This window comes from Pholcus phalangioides, unplaced genomic scaffold, assembly GCF_987345545.1.
Source record: "Pholcus phalangioides strain wild (caught in Gottingen) unplaced genomic scaffold, Ppha-v1.0 ptg000015l_1, whole genome shotgun sequence".
Taxonomy (NCBI): domain Eukaryota; kingdom Metazoa; phylum Arthropoda; class Arachnida; order Araneae; family Pholcidae; genus Pholcus; species Pholcus phalangioides.
This window is the reverse complement of record NW_028301608.1, coordinates 72,371,454-72,393,745: the sequence shown is the minus strand read 5'-3', so window position 1 is coordinate 72,393,745 and position 22,292 is coordinate 72,371,454. Positions and strand designations below refer to the sequence as shown.

At 37.5% G+C, this 22,292-nt stretch overlaps 1 protein-coding gene across 2 annotated transcripts in view; it reads left to right on the top strand.

The window, feature by feature from the left end:
* The window catches only part of Grasp65 (Golgi reassembly-stacking protein 2), a 525,443-nt gene extending 518,267 nt beyond the window's left edge, over positions 1-7,176 (top strand). For both annotated transcript variants that reach the window (XM_089244269.1, XM_089244268.1), the window contains one exon: positions 5,162-7,176. In XM_089244269.1, coding sequence (XP_089100395.1) covers positions 5,162-5,232 — 71 coding nt within the window. In that variant the 3' untranslated portion in view covers positions 5,233-7,176. The remainder of the gene's footprint in view (positions 1-5,161) is intronic.
* Positions 7,177-22,292: the final 15,116 nt, after the last annotated feature.

Here is a 22,292-nt window from a genome sequence, read left to right as displayed (position 1 = left end):
AATCTGTGGAATGAGCTTAACAAAAGTCTAGAAAGCAAACAAGAAACCAAGCTTTCACATATGCTGCTGATCATGGCCCCCACATCCTGTAGTGGGGCCCCTTGGCTGGAATCTTTTGTGGGCCCCTTGGTCAGTTTTTTAACGGGCCCCTTCTGTAGTTAATTTATATCGTGAAAGCAAAAAAATGATAACCGTCCCTGGCACCATCCCTGGGGCCCTGTCAGCCCCTCCTATGTGGGGGCCATGCTGCTGATATGCAAGATACTTGATGCTCTTCCTCAAAGCTATCATGCCTTTAAATCAAGTTGGTTGCTACTAAGTGAAGAAAAAAGAACTGTTGATGATTTAACGACACAGCTATGTTCTCATGAGCGGGAATTAAGGACAGACATCAATGAGAAAGTGAATTAGGTCACGAAGCACTAGTTACAAGTTTCAAACAGAATACCCAGAATCATCAGAAAAGAGAAGAAAGCACATATTCAAGTAAAAAATATAGTACGTGTAATTACTGTCATCTGAAAAGACATTGGGTCAAGAACTGCCGTAAATGGATTGCTGATGGTAAACCACCAAAACCCAGTTCAAGTCGTTCCACAAGATATCAGAGTAAGGGTGGTGGTACTGCTGCTGCTGTTAGTACTGTTGCGAAACAACGGGGTGGGTGGACTGGATACATCATATACACTAATCACACAAGGAAACGCACGTCCTTCAACATCACACTTTATTTACAGGACCCATTCCTCTTAACATGTTGCCAAAGGGCAACTACAATACTCTTCATGCTTTTGGCATAACCAGCCATTATATAGGCTTATATCGTAACACTCCTCCTTGCCTAAGCATGTCGAAAGGAAAAATAACGTTGATGAGCTTCATCCTCCTTGTCTGCAGCTGGTTTGCTGCTGCTGGACTTGCGAGTCTTTGGCTCATTCTCTTCCTTCTCGTCTTCTTCGGCACCGTTATCGACGTTGTGCTCCTCGTTCTTCGATTTCTTACCTTGGCGACCATCACCGTGTTTCCAAGAAATGTGTTCACTCGTGTGCCAAGTCGGGCAATGCATCCCTTAGAGAGGCTTCAGGAGGTGTCACTTGTACTTCTTGGTCATTTAGATTGACTATTAATTCACTCCCTTTCAACTTACAATCTGTTTGACTCCTCCTGAATGGAAAAACAGTCTCATCAAACCTCACATTCCTACTGGGGAAAAATATGTCTTCATCTATGTTCCACAACTTGTACCCCTTGACCCCTTCAGGGCAGGGCTGTCTTAAGAGTATCATGGGCCCCCGGGCCAATTGGTTTTCCTGAGGCCCTACCTCGTAAATTCTAGAAAATTTCAACCGAATCTCCTTTTTGTGAGGCCCCTCTTCTCCTGAGGCCCCTGGGCCGTGCCCGGGTGGGCCCATGCGTTAAGACGGCACTGCTTCAGGGTATCCAATACATTCTTGTGAGCACTTTCCTAACTTTCCCTTTATTTGCGTTTTATTGCAACGTTTTATCGTTTTTTAACGTTTGCGTTTTATCGCGCATACGCTTTGCAACCAAAAATTTTAAGATGACTAGTTTTGGCAGACCTTTTGGTCCATAGTTCGAGTACTGTTGTGATAGCAAATCAACTTAAATAGACAGACATCATAGCTCCCCAAATCATAGGCGTACGCAGGACCAACTTTTAAATTCCTTATGCCCACTTTAAAAGTTGGTCCTATGTACGCCTATGATTTGGGAAGCTATGACGTCTGTCTATTTAAGTTGATTTGCTATCACAACAGTACTGTAATAGCTAACACAATCATTTTTTTTTTTTATTGAAACAGTTCTTACGGTGTACTGTATGTATATGGTTTGTGACAAAATTTAATCAAAGTTCATTATAACCTCAATTATTCGGGGGTGGATTATAACGGGAGACAGATTTACCGGTATACGAAAATTTCTAAATTTCACGGGAGGTAAAAGAGTGCCAAGAAAAATAATTGTTCCTTATAATAACGTAATAAGGTGTAGGGAAGAGAAGGGAGAAATTTGGTGATTAGAAGAAGGTATTATATTATTGAAGTCAGCGCCGTAGCCAGAAACTTATTTTGGGGGAAGTGGTAGAATAATAGACAAGTATATTATTCCCCATATATCAGCCAGAGGCGTCGACATGAAGAAAAAATTGGGGGGGGGGGTGGATGAAAGTTGCTGATTGTCCCGTATACACATTGGTGTACGCAAAAGGAGGGGGTTTGGGGTTCTAACTCCCCTCAAGCCCCTTTTGCCGGAAAAAACTTGACCCCCCCCCCCAAGAAAATTCTGCGTATGCCTATGCGTATATACGAGACTCAAGCGCGTACGCAGGAGAGAAAAGGTTCAGCAATACATTGTTCTTTCAGAAATTATTGGGGGGACTAAGCCCCTTTACAAAATTTACTGGGGGGGGGGGAGAGGGGCTTAAATTGCTTCAGCCCCTAGATAGGTTCCAGTGAATACGACATCAGTCATTTTCCAACATGTTTTATCTCTCTTCCAGCTGCTCTGTCCGAAACTGACAAAAAAGACTCCGAGCAAACCAAAAATTCTCGAGTTTATTGAGCTTCACTACACTCCCCTGTTGTTGTCCTCTAATTGTCCTGGCTCTATTCAAGGCTGTCTAAAAACATGGACCCTTGGCCAAAGTGTTGTTCTATGGGTTCCGTACTTAGCTAGAAGTAACAGCTTACAGCATGGGTCTTCAATTTTTCAGACACGATGGGTCAATTTAAACTTTCCATGAAGCCCACAGACCACCAAATCTTGTTATTTAGTGACATCTTAATAGAAGTGGTCAATAGGCCCCGTGTTGAACCCGGAGAAAAATATTTGAATACTTATTTATTCTGAAATTATTATTTTTTCACTTATTCTGAAAAAGTTTGATTAATCGCTGATTAAATTAATTAATTACCAGATAAATTTTAATCTGAAAACACTTTAATTTATTCTTTAATTATTTATTGTGCTAATTTTTTTCTTATTATTATTAATTATAAGAATTATTTTCCTTCTGAAAATATCTTGAAATTATTTCCTTCAATAATTATGCAATTATACTTTTGTTGATCATGAAATGATTTTTATCAGAAATTACGAAATTATTTTTCTTGTTGATTTCGCAAATTCTATAATTATTTCTTTCTGTAGTTCTGAATTTTTGCGAATTCTGGAATTATTTCTTTCTGTAGTTCTGAATTTTCGCGAATTCTGGAATTATTTCTTTCGTTTATTCTAGAATTTATTTCATCAGAAATTATTATTTTTAATTAATTCCTAAATTGTTTCTTTCAATTCTAGAACTAATCGTTTTTCAATGTTTTCCAATGACAACCATTTTCTGAAAATCATCGGCGGGTCACGACAAAAAGCCTCGAGGGCCAAATCTGGCCATGCGTTGAAGACCCCTGGCTCAAGCCTTCCATATTACGTATAGCCAAGGCCCCCTGTAAGCCTGGGGTCTTAAACGCACGGCCAGATTTGGTCCTCGAAGCTTTTGTCGTGGCCCGCTGATGTTTCCTCATGTTATTTCTGAAATTTTATCAATTATCCAGTTATTTATTATCTATATTATTATCTATTATTTTTTATTATTTCTTATTATTTTATTATTATGCATTTTTGTATCCTTTTATCAGTACTAAATTCAGTCAACTTAAATTTTATTTCTAAGCGATGGAAAAGACGTCGTTAAGCTTTCTGGAGAGAAAAAAAAACACACTTTTTTTTATTTCAGAGAGTGTCTTCTTGCATAATAGTAATTTGTAAAATTAGGTTCAAAAAATTCCAAAATTCTTTGTCAAAAAATTTCTGTTCAAAATAATCTGATGGAAAAATGCAGGGCTTGACAAATCCCAGGCACTAGGTCAGACCACAGTATCCCGCCCAGAAAAAATTTGAATCACTATAGTGATTCAAATGTTATAACATTTAAAAACAATTTAAAGCAAACCGAAATAGAAAGACAATGCATATAAATGCTATATGCAACTTCTGTCGATATTTTAATTTATTAAAAATAATACTCTAAATTTTTTATCACCTTGAAGCAGGCATCCATAGATTTACCATATTTTACTGAGGCGAAAATCTTTTTCCACAAAAGTAGGTTAAATTACCCGTCATCGCTGAAATAAAATACAGATTGAGGATAAAAAACGGGACATTCTAGTTGAAAAAAGGATGTTTGGTCAATAGGAAATATATGTCATGACAAACCCCCCCCCCTCCCGTACTGAGTAATGTCCCATAAACTTTGAGCAACACCAATCATTTTTGACTTCCGGCGTCCCTGTGAGTTCAACTAGGCCTGAAATCCAGAAAATATCTTTTCCCGTAGTTTTAGATTTATAACATGTGTTGAATTCCATTTGTTATCCTCAGTATATAGTTAATGGGTTTCTTTGCAAGCTTTCTTTATCAATAATGAAAATAAAAGAACCTAGTTATAAGCTGGTAAATTGACCTTTTTTTTTTCGATGAACCTTTGTATTGAGCATGTTTTTAGAAATGAATTATTTGTTTGATTCACAGGGATACCAGTGGATGATTGAGGGGGGGGGGGAAGAACCATACTTTAATTTTTTCCAGTAACTTCCCAGGCTTCCACTCAAAAATGACCCACATTTTGACAATTTGTAAATCAGAATACAGCAGCATTTCTGCCAGCATAGGACATATTGCAAAAAATACAAGCCCAGTCAAAATGTTGAGCTCTGAAGTAGATTTTTCCAGCCCCTATACAAATAAATTCCATAGTGACAAGTAATGATGGTAAACTATAAGCATAGTAATAAATTGCATAAATAATTGCACTAATGTTCTCATGCAAATTTCAATAGCTTCAATTCCAGACACAATAGTTTTTCCCTAATTTATTTTGAATTAATTTAAAAAACTGGAATAATTTTTTTTTTACCATTCATCTCAGATTTGGTTTTTCTTTTTTTCCTTTTCTTTTTTTTGGAATGGCGATCTGTCTGGTGTAGAGGATTGGGAAATATATTGCATGACAAACAACATTAAAATTATTTTGACATCACAAAAATACTAATTGGACTTGAATAACTTTATGTAAATATTTTTAAGGTTGTAATATCATTCACCAATTTTAATGATTATTAATTTTTTTTCAAAATAGATTCAGGCAACGAGAATATTGATGCATCATCACATGTATCACAAGGAATCTTTTCCTCTCAACATCTGTGAGTAAACATCTCCGAATAAACAGCAAATGACATTGATAAAGGATAGCAACTGCTGAAAAAGTGTGTCAAAATTTTGGGAGAGGGAGATATTAGGATATCTTTCCTAGAAAATATCTATTGTTTAGTTTTATTGTACAGTAAAATTAGTGGATTTGATTTGCATGTAGTACATATAATATGCATGATGTTATAAGCTGGTGCTGGAGCTCTTTGTGTTCATGCATGAAAACATATATATATGTATAATTTTGTTCTACAGAATTAAAAAATATATTGCCCATTTACTTTTTTTGGGGGGGGGGCTTTTTCTTCCAGTGATATAGAACAAATGATGCATTTTGCACTGTTTGTTCCAGTACTTTTCTTTCATTTTCAGTTAATGAAGTCCTTGCTATATTTACAGCAGCCCTGGATGCAGACTGTAATAAGTTTTGATAGCCGTTCGAGCATCCAGGCCATTCCCACTCTCTGAAAATGCAATGACCGGAAGGATCAAGAGTATACTTGTATCTCACCCATCACTTGTATACACATCTCCTGGTTAAAAGCCCACAATGGCCAATGGGGAAAGGAACTAGCGGATGCAGTGGTCAAAGAAGCGACCTGTATTGGAGTATTTTGCGACAAACTCTCATATCCAGCTTCTTACGCCAAGTTACTTCTGTGGAGGGACATGATAGCAAATTGAGCCGCTGTGGTGGGCGAGTGGTCATAGTGACGGACTTGCATTGTAAGGTCCCGGGTTTGAACCCCACTGTCACTACAGTGGGGGTCGGCTGAAGTTGGTTTTCTGTGGTTCCCAACTTCAAGGCGCGAATGCGAACCAGTCTCCCCTTTAAAAAGTCTCGCCACAGAGAGCAGCAGACCTACAAACAGTACGAACGTAATTAAATCATAACACAGCACTCACTTCACTTTTTGAATTATTAAACATCACTCACTTCACTTTTTGAATTATCAAACACATCACTCACTTCGCTTCTTGAATTATCGAACACATCATTCACCTCACTTGAAATATCAAACACATCAATCACTTCACTTCTTGAAACATCAAACACATTGATAAAGGAAACTACACACCCAGAATGTTAGGTACACACAGTTATACTTCCGGCACAACTCACTAGGTTGTAATTCACCCGCAGATGGTGATAGACCTGAGTTGTGCTCGTTTTGAAAGAAAGAAAGATAGCAAATTGGCAACTGGAATAGGCCGGAGGCATCAGAAAGATCAATCAACTCATGAAGGGAGATACTAAAGCAGGGTTTGTTGCAGGAGCTCATCTTATTTGTCACCGGTCATGGGTCTTTTTCGACAACCTTACATTGCTTTAATGTGATCACCAGTGATAAATGCTCTTGTCTTGAGCATGGCACGCCCTGGCACCACGTCATATGCTGTCCAGAAACGAGGCCCTTTCACTTTTGCTTGCCTCCACAGATATAGGATGCTTGGCATAGCATGTGGAGAAGAATCAAAGGAAAATATAAGAAACTTGGTGAAATTTTTCGAGCAAGAAGATAAGGGATCCGTGTCCTCCAGCTCCGTAACTCCAGTACCAGCGCCCCTGTTAAGAAGAGTGCTGCGTCTTTACCCTGACAGTAGATTATAAGGATGAATCCATAATCTAATGAAGCCCAGAAGAAACTTCCAAGATCATCATTGCTCAAGAGTGAATTAGACGGGGTGGCTGGATTGAATTGTCAAAGCTAAATTGGGGCCCTTGGGGCCCTTCTGTGATATAATCTTTCTGTCCTGCCATACAATCTTTGATTGATCAAACTTCTGATTGTGCCTTTTGTGATTTTATACAATTTTCTATAATTGTTTATTATCAGTTCTTGTTGCACTTTGACTTTCACTTGATGCATTTGATTCTTTGATTCACATAATTTCAATTATGATGTAATCTTTGTATCAATAAATTTTGGTTTTCCCAGAGATGCCCTGGTCCCCACAGGGGCTGGTGTGCTTACGTTGCTTCTTTTTACAGGTGTCTCGCGGTTTCTCCAGTTGATGAAATGGGGTATAGTTTTAACCCCATGTATTCCACTACTTCAATTGCAAGAAGTAGAAAATAAAGGATTTATATGAAATATCTCTTGGAATATCAGGTCAATATACCTTTCCATCAATTATAAGCAGATACGGGCTCTTTTAACGTGAGGGGGGAAGCAAATATCCACGTACGTCATCCTTCTTATGCTTTTACCATTTTTCCACTGAAGGGGGATCCAACCCAACCCAACCCTGTATCCACCTATATCATCAACACAATTATTGGTGTTCACCTTTTCAACAATTTGTAACCATTTTAACATTTGTAACTATATTCAAAAAATTTGAATGATGCAAAAAGTCATTGAATTCTTTTCCAAATGACCGAAAAATAAGCAATGGAAGTAAGTTGAATGCACTGGAAAGTCTGGGCTATAACATCAAAAAAATCGAGGTTTTTGGAAAACCAAGACCAAAGCTTGGAGAGTTACTCTCCCGAAATCAGACCGCAACTTTGGTATTTTTCACTTAGAACCCCTTCATCATCTTGAAATTTCTGTCGAAAAATTCCTCAAAAATTTCCACGCATTTCAATGCCGTCGCTGTCTTCTTTTTTCATATTTTGCCAAATCCTGCGTCAACAACTATAGATGCATAAAATGTATGGACAATCACGAGCCCCGAAAATTCGGCAAAGTGCTGGGAAAGGACGCTCTGACCTGTGTTCTCTGCCTGGGCTCACACCCAGCGAACTACAAAAACTGCCCGGAGTATCTCAAAGTACTTCATGGCAACAAGAAAAAATCGCCTCGGCGTAAAACGGCTACCTACATCTTGCCTCAAACTTTCACTCCAAGCAGAAAGAATGCAGCAATATCTTTTCTTCCAAGACCAGTCTCTCTGAAGTTTCAGAAATACATTGAAGAAAAGGAAGGTTCTCATGCGGCCAGACCCACGGTCACCCCTCGCCACACTGTCAGCGGAACCACCTCGAGTCGAGATTCAGACATCGGCACAGCTCCGTCCCCCAACCAAGGACGCCGATCTGCCCAAAATTTTGGTATAATCTCTTACGAACGCGTTAAATTCGCCCGAATATCAATTATTTCCATGCAGCGCTATCTGTTGGCAGCCTTGTCTGCGGTCAGTTATCGATTGACAGGTATTTAGTGTACTTCAATTGAGAAATATTTACAGCTCCGGGTTCTGGAACGTTCCTCCGATATCGTAGGGAGGAAGAGGATTCATAGGCGGGTCATCATCATTTGGCAGTCGACATTCCACTCATCAACTCTCCTCGCCGTTACGCGACCTTGGTACATCCGATGATCACGATCAGAATATAGGAAACATTCGACGAAGCTCTCTCCGTCTACGCTAGATGCTCTGACGTTACATTTCCGGCTGATGCTTTTTATCTCGGGTGAGTCACTTAAAATTATGCGCTTTTCATAATGGTCAGGTTTTGTCCCGCAATCCGCCCCGCTGAAGGCGGAAATATAGTTGATAAATTTGTGCATATTCGTGATAATTTTACCGAACTTTTTGAGGGGGATATTAATGATTTTTTAGAATTAGTCGAACCCTGGCTGGGATATTTTTTTGATAAACAAACGGATCTAGGAGCCCTCGAGGAGGCAGCATGTAATACGTCCGAATTTTTCGATACCCTTCTTGCAAAATATAGCGACTATGCGAATAGTGATGAGGATTTCAAGACCGAGACAGCAGCTCCCTTCGTATCGGGACTGTGCGAGTTTTTTGAGAAGATCAAAGAAGACCCTTGTTGCCATATTATGGCCTTGTATTTTCGTAAATCGCCTCAAATTGACAAATCTCCCGAAAGTATTGCCAAAAGACTGGAAAAATCCAGGAAAAGGAAAAGACCCCATGAGATGAGCCCATCTCCCGACAAGAAATCAATCGCATTCCCCTTTGCTTTTCTCGACAGTTCTCAGGACTCCATTTATGAGCAAGATGGCTCCCAGTCCCATGGAGATAACCCTAATCCTCTCGTGTCTCTTGTGAAAACCGTTGCCACATCTTTTACACAAAGTAACCTACCCATAATACCGTGCATCAACCAGGCTCCCATAATGCCTAGCGAGCTCTTCCCTGACACAGACAACGTTCCCACAATGCCCTCTGATGCTCAAAGTCAACAACAATCATCAGCACCAACATCAGACCCAACCAGCCAATCAGAGCGCAGATCGACTGACGAGGCCCCCTCCCCCTCCAATAATGTAAACAATATCAGAAACGTAAACATTGACGAAACGCCCACTGCTGGAGACATCGAAGATGACGATTTAGAAGGTTTCTCTACGGTTTCCTACAAAAAGAAAAATAGAAACATTCCCCCGATAGTACTCTCAGAATGGGGACCCAGATGGCTTAAAGATTACGCCGAAATAAGAAAACTATGCGAATTCCCCCCAGACGCAAAAACAACACCAACAACGGTATCGATCAAATTTTACTCCGAAAGCGACTACAGAAAGGTGATTAGATTCTGCAATGAAAAGAATGAAAGAAACCACAGAACATGTTCAAGTGCCAACTGCCAAAAACAACCGAGAAATTACTGTAAAATGAAATATAGGAAGACTTGCCATCGCCTGGTGGAGGCCTAAGCGTTGTGCAGTCAAAATTCCTACTGATACTGAGTACCGCAATCAAGTAGAGCCTTGCACTTGGTCAATGGAGATTGCATCATTGCCGGGCTCCTTATTGTGAGGAAAAGTGAAATAAAATCAGCGTCAATGAAATGACACTGATCTGAAATGCGAAAAAAGAACAAATATTCTCTGAGAACTCAAAGAGAACAAATATCTTTCGAGTACCGCTAGGGAGGCGGCATAGAAACCTCCCAGCGAAGAAACTAAAAAGCACAAAGGCAGGCACAGGAACCGTTCCCCATGGGGGAAAATGGACCAACGTGCTAACGCTCGATATCTGTGGACACAGTGAATAACAAACGCACATGAACTGTGCTGGCTGCGTTGAAAAACTGTGTCAACGCAAGAATAAAATGTGCCTGGACCGAGACCACCTCACGAAACTCTCCCCCCAAATCAGCCCAACAAATGGCGCTGACACCTACCTTCTCTGACGAAAAGCATGACCATTTATAGTGCATAATTATAGTGACTCATGATAATTCTCTTTCAGTTGTGGATATGGCATTTTGCCTGAAGTAATCTGTTAAACGAGCTTAGAGTCCCGATTTTGACTTAAATTTCTACACACACTATTCATCACACACACTTTTACACAACAAAATAGGCCAAGTACTTCTTGTGCCCACTGCTAAGACCGGTAGAACGGCCATCAAAAATTGTGCCGCGGGACCGGCGAATCAAGTTCCATTCAGCTCAGCTCAATTAATAAATAAAAGTATCGAAAATTAAATAAAGTATCGAATCTCATGGTAAGAAACGTTTCCATACTCATCTATTACAGGAAGTTTTCGAGATTCAACGGATTACGTTGACGGTTATTTAGGATATATTACTTTATTAGAATTTGATTCGTTTTCTATTAAGTGAAATCTTTATCATGAAATTTTTGTGAAAGTAACTTGAAATCGCTCTGAAACGAACATGTTAAACTGGTCTGGATAACAGCGCCATCTGTTGGCAGATTTGTATGATGTCAGTTATCGATTCACAGGTATTTAGTGTACTTCAATTAAAAAATATATTTACAACTTAAAATTGAAGCATCGAATCTCGGCGCTCGATGGGAAGAATCGTTTCCATCACAAAAGTTTCGAGATTCAACTTACCCGTTGACGGTTATTTAGTGTACTGCAATTAATACTCCATTACTTTAGCTATTTTATAATATCTCTTTAAGGAACACGTCAAATTCGTTCGAATAATAGCGCCATGTGTTGGCAGCCTTGTTGTTAGTTATCGATTGACAATTATTTAGTGTAATTCAATCGAGAAATATTTATAGCTCGGAATTAATAAATAAAAGTATCAGAAATTAAATAAAGTAATGGGAAGAAACGTTTCCATTTTCATCTATTACAGGAAGTTTTCGAGATTCAACGGATTACGTTATTTAGGATATATTACTTTATTAGAATTTGATTCGTTTTCTTTTAAGTGAAATCTTTTATCATGAAATTTTTGCGAAAATAACTTAAAATTGAAGCATTCAATCCCGGCGCTCGATGGGAAGAATCGTTTCCATCTATTACACGAAAGTTTCGAGATTCATCTTACCCGTTATTTATTTATTTATTTATACAATATTGTTGGCCCTTGGGCCTATACAAGAGGATGCGATTGAGAATGACAAAGATATTGTTTGATGTTGGATAAAAAACTAGTGATAGAGGGAGATTCAACAATAGAGCTTGGGAGTTTGTTCCATTCACCAATGGTATGAGGAAAGAAGCTGTATTTAAAGCAGTCAGTGGAAGCAAAAATAGGTTTTATTTTAAGGGAATGGTCGAATCTTCTAGAGATGTAGGATGGTTTGGCTAAGATACCAGAAGTATCCATGTTGAACTGACCATGGAAAATTTTATAAAGCAATGTTAATCGAGAGATGAAACGAAGAGTAGAGAGAGGGAGGAGATGAAGTTCATTTTTAAGTTCGGACACAGAAATGAAAGATGACCAGCAGTCGTGAACAAATCGGGCGGATTTATTTTGAATAGATTCAAGTTTGTCTATATTACTGGAGGTGTAAGGGTCCCAGATTTCAGCGGCGTAGGAGAGGACGGGGGATATATAAGTTTGGTAACAGAGAAGTCTGATATCCCGAGTAGAGTGTTTAAGATTGCGGCGGAGGAAGAAAAGTTTGTTAAGACACTTCTGGTAAATGTAGTCGATGTGTTTGTTCCAACGTAGGTCGGCTGAAATAATGACACCAAGGTATTTGATATGTGAAACTTGGGATAACGGTAAATGATTGATGGAGTAGGAGTATTCAAGAGGAAGAAGTTTACGGGTAACTTTCATGTGAACCGTTTTTGAGATATTCATTGGCATTTGCCATACGGAACACCAGTCGGCGATGGAAGCCAGGTTATGTTGGAGAAGTTCTTGATCAGATTGATGGAGAATGATACGGTAAATTACACAGTCATCAGCAAAAAGTCTAGTGGTGCAGTTGAGGGATTGAGGAAGGTCATTGATATAAATTAGGAAAAGTAACGGGGAGAGGACCGATCCTTGAGGGGTCCCAGACTTTACGGAGGCGGATGACGAGTTATGATCATTAAAATGAACAAACTGTTTACGGTGTTTTAGGAAAGCCTCCACCCAATTAAGTAATTGAACGTTAAGGCCAAGGCGGGAGAGTTTGAGAAGAAGTTTATCGTGGGGAACTTTATCAAAGGCTTTAGAGAAATCTAGGAATACGACATCAGTTTGTAGGTTTTTATCAATGGCTTCAGAGAGGTCGTGGATGAAGAGGGCCAGTTGAGAGGTAGTAGAGAGAGATTGTCTAAAGCCGTGTTGGTTGGGGAAAAAGAAGCTGATGGAGTCTAAGTGGATACGGATTTCTTTTGCTACAATATGCTCGAAGATTTTACAGCAGGAGGAAGTGATTGCTATTGGCCTGAAGTTAAGGGGATTGGAAAGTGAACCCGTTTTGTGGATAGGAATAATTTTATTGATTTTCCAGTCGTTCGGGAGGGTAGCAGAATTTAGTGAAACATTGAACAGGATTAAAAGATAGTCGGCGACTTCATCAGCACAGAATTTAAGAATAGAATTTGGGATGTCGTCAGGGCCAACAGAATGGGGTTTCAGTTTTTTCAAAAGTTTTAGGATACCTTGTTTGGAGAAGGATATAGGGGGTGAGTTGTGGATAGAATCAAAAAAAGAGTATTGGGGAGGAGAGGGGTCTATTGAGAAAACCGAGCAGAAAGCTAAATTGAATTCGGTAGCCATCTCTGAAGGAGAAAATGTATATTTATTTGAACTTCTCAGGGAAGTGGGACCAACAGATTTAGGTCTAAGATAACTCCAGAATTTTGTTGGATTGGTTTTTAAGTAATGGGGTAGAGAATGAGAGAGGTATCTGGACTTTTGGACGGAAATGAGGTTTCTGAGGTCTCGGGTGGAGGCTGAAATTATGGATTTGAGTGAATTGGATTTGTTAGTTTTATATTTGAAGGCGATTCGGCGGATTTTCCTCTTTAAATGAATAATATCTCTGGTGATCCATGGATTAAAAAAAGACTTAGGAGAAACATTTTTAATTGGAACTGTAGTTAAGCATTTGTCTATAATACATTTAAAAGAGGTCCAGAGGGTGTGGATATTGTTAGAAGAGGATATGGATAAGAAATCATTGAAGTGAGAGCGAAAAATATTTTGCATAAGTGGATAATTTGCCTTGTTGAAATTACGTTTAGGGGCGAGTTTGTAGGATGGGATAGAGTGGCGGAGGGAAAAGTTAATGACTGGGATATTATGGTCGGAGCAACCCTCAAAGATGGAGGTGGAAAGGACTGAAATTCGATTGGAGGTAGCAATGAGATCTAAGGTAGAGCTGGAGTAGAGGGTGGTTCTTGTGGGTTCAAAAATGGATTGGACCAAGTTAAATTTAAGGAAGATATCTAGGACTTTGTTATTTATTCCGTGATTGCCGGACAGGGATTCCATATTTTTCCAGTCAATGCCGGGAAGATTCCAGTCTCCGGAGATAAGAATAGAATGTGTTTTATAAAATTTTTCAAGAATAATTTCCAGTTGTTCAAAAAGGTGGAAATCAGGAGAGGGAGGGAAATAGACAGAAAAGATGGCAAGTGGGGGACAGTTGGGTTGAAGCCATTCGGCTCCAACAATTTCGAGTTCGGAATCTAATAGAATTTCAGTTAAAGGGATAGATTTTTTGAAAATAAGTAAGACCCCGCCCCCCGAGAGTTTCTATCCTTTCGAAAAGCATTGTAATCGGGTGGCAAAATTTCGGAATTAGAGATTGTATTATTTAGCCATGACTCTGTAACACCAAGAAAATGGGGATTATGGATGAGTAAGAATGATTCTAGAAAATCAGTTTTGTTTTTCAGGCTGCGAGTGTTAATAGTTCCCAACTGGTAGGTATTTTTTAATTTGGAGGTTGTGTAGACGGAAGGGTTGCTCGGGGGGAGTAGCCTAAAGGGGGTACCGAGGAAATATGGGAGGAGAGGGAGGGCATAGAAAGGTTCGAAGCAGTATGAGCGGGGAAGATGGGGCGGATATCATTAATATCGGGATCCCAGACATATTTGGTATTATTTATGAGTGCAAAATTGTGGATAAGTTTTACTTTAATGCCTTCGTCACGGTATTTTTGACTGGCTCTCCAAATTTGACCACGAAGCTTGCGTGTATCGAAAGAGAAATCTTCTGAGATAGATATGTTGCTGTTTTTAAGTTTCGAGGCATTTTTTAGAATCTCACTTTTTATTTTAAATTTGTTGAATTTTATTATGGTAAGTCTGGATCCGTGGGTCTTTTTGGAACCTAATCTGTGACAGCGGTCTATCTCACTAGGTGTAATATTTACGTCAAGGTGATCAGAACAGCATTGGATGATTTTGGATTCGAGGGTGGAGGAGGACTCGAAGTCAGATTCTTCAGGAATGTTTCGGAAAATCAAGTTATCCCGTCGAGAACGATCCTCAAGATCGATGACTTTATTGGTAAGGGAGGATTGGAGTTCAGAGAGATTAGAGGAGAGGTCGTAGACTTGGCTTTGGAGTTCCTCTACTGGGGAAAGTTTTTCCTCAACTGCACTAAGACGGTGGGATAGATCACTTAGCTGATGACTGAATGAGTCCTGTTTTTGGGTGAGGAGGGTAAGTTTGTCAAGAATGGCTACTTGGGTGTCTTGAATATTACGGAGAATGGATGAGTTATCCGAAAGAGTCGAAGATTCAGATGAAGGATTTGATCTATTTTGAGAGCGTGTTGGGGAGTGGCTGACCCTAGGCCCAGGGTTGGATTCGATATCTCCCGCCAGTAGAAGCAAGCTAGCCAAGTGGGTAAAAAGGACAAGAGGGAAAAAGGGAAGAGGTTTTGAATGGAGCAATTTTGAATGGTGGTAACAAGGACCGGAGCGAAAAGGGTTTTTCTTTAAAGCACACATATATTTTAAGTAAAAAATTGATGGTTGAGCAAAAAATAGAAACACACAGTACCTAATAATTTTAAACGTCGGATGCAGGATCGACACAAAGAATATTAAATTTATAAAGATTAAATAAGTTGGTATGAAAATGTGAAGCGAACTAACCTGTAAAAATAGACTTGAATATAACATTTTTTTTGACGAAATGTCGATCCTGCATCGTGAAAGTCCATGGGTAGCGACACTTAAATACAAGCGGTGAAACGCCCACTTCGACAGCGAAATCCAGGTGGCAGCAGTAGTTGCGAGACGAGACCACTCTCGGGGAGGGGTGGTTTGGCGGCTACGTTCCGAATCGAATGGTGACGTCATACGGCTCTTGTATCGGGAGGAGATGGCGGAGAAAAACCCAGAGACGGCTGCGAGACGAGACCATTCTTGGGGAGGGGTGGTTTGGCGGCTACGTTCCGAATCGAATGGTGACGTGATACGGCTCTTGTATCGGGAGGAGATGGCGGAGAAAAACCCAGAGACGGCATGACGAGTATTTTTTCCTCCCAGAAGTGTACAGTAGAGTAGAGTCGATGGTTCCCGCAGGTTTATCACCAAGAAAATCTGTAAAAATAGACTTGAATATAACATTTTTTTTGACGAAATGTCGATCCTGCATCGTGATAACCGTTGACGGTTATTTAGTGTACTTCAATTTATACTCCATTACTTTAGCTATTTTGTAATATCTCTTTAACGAACACGTTAAATTCGTTCGAATAACAGCGCCATCTGTGGCAGCCTTGTCTGAGGTCAGTTATCGATTGACAATTATTTAGTGTTATTCAATCGAGAAATATTTATAGCTCGGAATTAATAAATAAAAGTATCGAATCTCATGGGAAGAAAATGTAACTCATCTATTACAGGAAGTTTTCGAGATTCATCGGATTACGTTGACGGTTATTTAGGATATATTACTTTATTAGAATTTGATTCGATTTCTTTTAAGTGAAATCTTTTATCATGAAATTTTTGCGAAAATAACTTAAAATTGAAGCATTCAATCTCGGCGCTCGATGGGAAGAATCGTTTCCATCTATTACACGAAAGTTTCGAGATTCTACTTACCCGTTGACGGTTATTTAGGATATCGATTGACAGGTATTTAGTGTACTTCACTTTATATTCCATTACTATATCTCTTTAACGAACACGTCAAATTCGTTCGAATAATAGCGCCATCTGTTGGCAGCCTTGAGGTCAGTTATCGATTGACAATTATTCAATTCAATAGGGAAATATTTATAGCTCGGAATTAATAAATAAAAGTATCGGAAATTAAATAAAGTATCGAATCTCATGGGAAGAAAATGTAACTCATCTATTACAGGAAGTTTTCGAGATTCAACGGATTACGTTGACGGTTATTTAGGATATATTACTTTATTAGAATTTGATTCGTTTTCTTTTAAGTGAAATGAATTAAGTGAAATTTTTATCCTGAAATTTTTATCCTGAAATTTTTGCGAAAATAACTTGAAATTGAAGCATTGAATCTCGGCGCTCGATGGGAAGACTCGTTTCCATCTATTACACGAAAGTTTCGAGATTCAACTTACCCGTTGACGGTTATTTAGTGTACTTCAATTTCCATTACTTTATTTATTTTAGCTCTTTAACGAACACGTTAAATTCGATCGAATAACAGCGCCATCTGGTGGCAGCCTTTTCTGAGGTCAGTTATCGATTGACAATTATTTAGTGTAATTCAATCGAGAAATATTTATAGCTCGGAATTAATAAATAAAAGTAGCTGTAATAGCCCTGAGGGCAGGACTCGGTGATAAATTCCTTGCATTCCGCATTAATAAATAAAAGTATCGAAAATTAAAGTATCGAATCTCATGGGAGGAAACGTTTCCATACTCATCTATTACAGGAAGTTTTGGAGATTCAACGGATTACGTTGACGGTTATTTAGGATATTTACTTTATTAGAATCAACTTCTAATAAAGTAATATTATTAGAATTTGATTCGTTTTCTTTTAAGTGAAATGAATTAAGTGAAATCTTTTATCATGAAATTTTTGCGAAAATAACTTAAAATTGAAGCATTCAATCTCGGCGCTCGATGGGAAGAATCGTTTCCATCTATTACACGAAAGTTTCGAGATTCAACTTACCCGTTGACGGTTATTTAGGATATCGATTGACAGGTATTTAGTGTACTTCAATTTATATTCCATTACTTTAGGTATTTTATAATATCTCTTTAACGAACACGTCAAATTCGTTCGAATAACAGCGCCATCTGTTGGCAGCCTTGAGGTCAGTTATCGATTGACAATTATTCAATCGGGAAATATTTATAGCTCGGAATTAATAAATAAAAGTATCGGAAATTAAATAAAGTATCGAATCTCATGGGAAGAAAATGTAACTCATCTATTACAGGAAGTTTTCGAGATTCAACGGATTACGTTGACGGTTATTTAGGATAGATATTAGAATTTGATTCGTTTTCTTTTAAGTGAAATGAATTAAGTGAAATCTTTTATCATGAAATTTTTGCGAAAATAACTTGAAATTGAAGCATTGAATCTCGGCGCTCGATGGGAAGACTCGTTTCCATCTATTACACGAAAGTTTCGAGATTCAACTTACCCATTGACGGTTATTTAGGATATCGATTGACAGGTATTTAGTGTACTTCAATTTATATTCCATTACTTTAGGTATTTTATAATATCTCTTTAACGAACACGTCAAATTCGTTCGAATAATAGCGCCATCTGTTGGCAGCCTTGAGGTCAGTTATCGATTGACAATTATTCAATTCAATCGGGAAATATTTATAGCTCGGAATTAATAAATAAAAGTATCAGAAATTAAATAAAGTATTCAATCTCATGGGAAGAAACGTTTCCATTTTCATCTATTACAGGAAGTTTTCGAGATTCAACGGATTACGTTATTTAGGATATATTACTTTATTAGAATTTGATTCGTTTTCTTTTAAGTGAAATCTTTTATCATGAAATTTTTGCGAAAATAACTTAAAATTGAAGCATTCAATCTCGGCGCTCGATGGGAAGAATCGTTTCCATCTATTACACGAAAGTTTCGAGATTCAACTTACCCGTTGACGGTTATTTAGGATATCGATTGACAGGTATTTAGTGTACTTCAATTTATATTCCATTACTTTAGGTATTTTATATCTCTTTAACGAACACGTCAAATTCGTTCGAATAATAGCGCCATCTGTTGGCAGCCTTGAGGTCAGTTATCGATTGACAATTATTCAATTCAATCGGGAAATATTTATAGCTCGGAATTAATAAATAAAAGTATCGGAAATTAAATAAAGTATCGAATCTCATGGGAAGAAAATGTAGCTCATCTATTACAGGAAGTTTTCGAGATTCAACGGATTACGTTGACGGTTTTTTATTTATTACTTTATTAGAATTTGATTCGTTTTCTTTTAAGTGAAATGAATTAAGTGAAATTTTTATCATGAAATTTTTGCGAAAATAACTTGAAATTGAAGCATTGAATCTCGGCGCTCGATGGGAAGACTCGTTTCCATCTATTACACGAAAGTTTCGAGACTCAACTTACCCGTTGACGGTTATTTAGTGTACTTCAATTTCCATTACTTTATTTATTTTAGCTCTTTAACGAACACGTTAAATTCTATCGAATAACAGCGCCATCTGGTGGCAGCCTTTTCTGAGGTCAGTTATCGATTGACAATTATTTAGTGTAATTCAATCGAGAAATATTTATACCTCGGAATTAATAAATAAAAGTATCGAAAATTAAAGTATCGAATCTCATGGGAAGAAACGTTTCATACTCATCTATTACAGGAAGTTTTGGAGATTCAACGGATTACGTTGACGGTTATTTAGGATATTTACTTTATTAGAATCAACTTCTAATAAAGTAATATTATTAGAATTTGATTCGTTTTCTTTTAAGTGAAATGAATTAAGTGAAATCTTTTATCATGAAATTTTTGCGAAAATAACTTAAAATTGAAGCATTGAATCTCGGCGCTTCCATCTATTACACGAAAGTTTCGAGATTCAACTTACCCGTTGACGGTATTTAGTGTACCCGTTGACAGTTATTTCGTGTACTTCAATTTATACTCCATTGCTTCAGCTATTTTATAATATCTCTTTAACGAACACGTTAAATTCGATCGAAATAACAGCGCCATCTGTTGGCAGCCTTGTCTGAGGTCAGTTATCGATTGACAATTATTTAGTGTAATCCAATCGAGAAATATTTATAGCTCGGAATTAATAAATAAAAGTATCAGAAATTAAATAAAGTATTCAATCTCATGGGAAGAAACGTTTCCATTTTCATCTATTACAGGAAGTTTTCGAGATTCAACGGATTACGTTATTTAGGATATATTACTTTATTAGAATTTGATTCGTTTTCTTTTAAGTGAAATCTTTTATCATGAAATTTTTGCGAAAATAACTTAAAATTGAAGCATTCAATCTCGGTGCTCGATGGGAAGAATCGTTTCCATCTATTACACGAAAGTTTCGAGATTCAACTTACCCGTTGACGGTTATTTAGGATATCGATTGACAGGTATTTAGTGTACTTCAATTTATATTCCATTACTTTAGGTATTTTATAATATCTCTTTAACGAACACGTCAAATTCGTTCGAATAACAGCGCCATCTGTTGGCAGCCTTGAGGTCAGTTATCGATTGACAATTATTCAATTCAATCGGGAAATATTTATAGCTCGGAATTAATAAATAAAAGTATCGGAAATTAAATAAAGTATCGAATCTCATGGGAAGAAAATGTAACTCATCTATTACAGGAAGTTTTCGAGATTCAACGGATTACGTTGACGGTTATTTAGGATAGATATTAGAATTTGATTCGTTTTCTTTTAAGTGAAATGAATTAAGTGAAATCTTTTATCATGAAATTTTTGCGAAAATAACTTGAAATTGAAGCATTGAATCTCGGCGCTCGATGGGAAGACTCGTTTCCATCTATTACACGAAAGTTTCGAGATTCAACTTACCCATTGACGGTTATTTAGGATATCGATTGACAGGTATTTAGTGTACTTCAATTTATATTCCAATTCGTACGAATAGTAGCGCCATCTGTTGGCAGCCTTGAGGTCAGTTATCGATTGACAATTATTCAATCGGGAAATATTTATAGCTCGGAATTAATAAATAAATGTATCGGAAATTAAATAAAGTATCGAATCTCATGCGAAGAAAATGTAACTCATCTATTACAGGAAGTTTTCGAGATTGAACGGATTACGTTGACGGTTTATTACTTTATTAGAATTTGATTCGTTTTCTTTTAAGTGAAATGAATTAAGTGAAATCTTTTATCATGAAATTTTTGCGAAAATAACTTGAAATTGAAGCATTGAATCTCGGCGCTCGATGGGAAGACTCGTTTCCATCTATTACACGAAAGTTTCGAGACTCAACTTACCCGTTGACGGTTATTTAGTGTACTTCAATTTCCATTACTTTATTTATTTTAGCTCTTTAACGAACACGTTAAATTCTATCGAATAACAGCGCCATCTGGTGGCAGCCTTTTCTGAGGTCAGTTATCGATTGACAATTATTTAGTGTAATTCAATCGAGAAATATTTATACCTCGGAATAAAAGTATCGAAAATTAAAGTATCGAATCTCATGGGAAGAAACGTTTCCATACTCATCTATTACGGGAACTTTTGGAGATTCAACGGATTGCGTTGACGGTTATTTAGGATATTTACTTTATTAGAATCAACTTCTGATAAAGTAATATTATTAGAATTTGATTCGTTTTCTTTTAAGTGAAATGAATTAAGTGAAATCTTTTATCATGAAATTTTTGCGAAAATAACTTAAAATTGAAGCATTCAATCTCGGCGCTCGATGGGAAGAATCGTTTCCATCTATTACACGAAAGTTTCGAGATTCAACTTACCCGTTGACGGTTATTTAGGATATCGATTGACAGGTATTTAGTGTACTTCAATTTATATTCCATTACTTTAGGTATTTTATAATATCTCTTTAACGAACACGTCAAATTCGTTCGAATAACAGCGCCATCTGTTGGCAGCCTTGAGGTCAGTTATCGATTGACAATTATTCAATCGGGAAATATTTATAGCTCGGAATTAATAAATAAAAGTATCGGAAATTAAATAAAGTATCGAATCTCATGGGAAGAAAATGTAACTCATCTATTACAGGAAGTTTTCGAGATTCAACGGATTACGTTGACGGTTATTTAGGATAGATATTAGAATTTGATTCGTTTTCTTTTAAGTGAAATGAATTAAGTGAAATCTTTTATCATGAAATTTTTGCGAAAATAACTTGAAATTGAAGCATTGAATCTCGGCGCTCGATGGGAAGACTCGTTTCCATCTATTACACGAAAGTTTCGAGATTCAACTTACCCATTGACGGTTATTTAGGATATCGATTGACAGGTATTTAGTGTACTTCAATTTATATTCCATTACTTTAGGTATTTTATAATATCTCTTTAACGAACACGTCAAATTCGTTCGAATAATAGCGCCATCTGTTGGCAGCCTTGAGGTCAGTTATCGATTGACAATTATTCAATTCAATCGGGAAATATTTATAGCTCGGAATTAATAAATAAAAGTATCAGAAATTAAATAAAGTATTCAATCTCATGGGAAGAAACGTTTCCATTTTCATCTATTACAGGAAGTTTTCGAGATTCAACGGATTACGTTATTTAGGATATATTACTTTATTAGAATTTGATTCGTTTTCTTTTAAGTGAAATCTTTTATCATGAAATTTTTGCGAAAATAACTTAAAATTGAAGCATTCAATCTCGGCGCTCGATGGGAAGAATCGTTTCCATCTATTACACGAAAGTTTCGAGATTCAACTTACCCGTTGACGGTTATTTAGGATATCGAT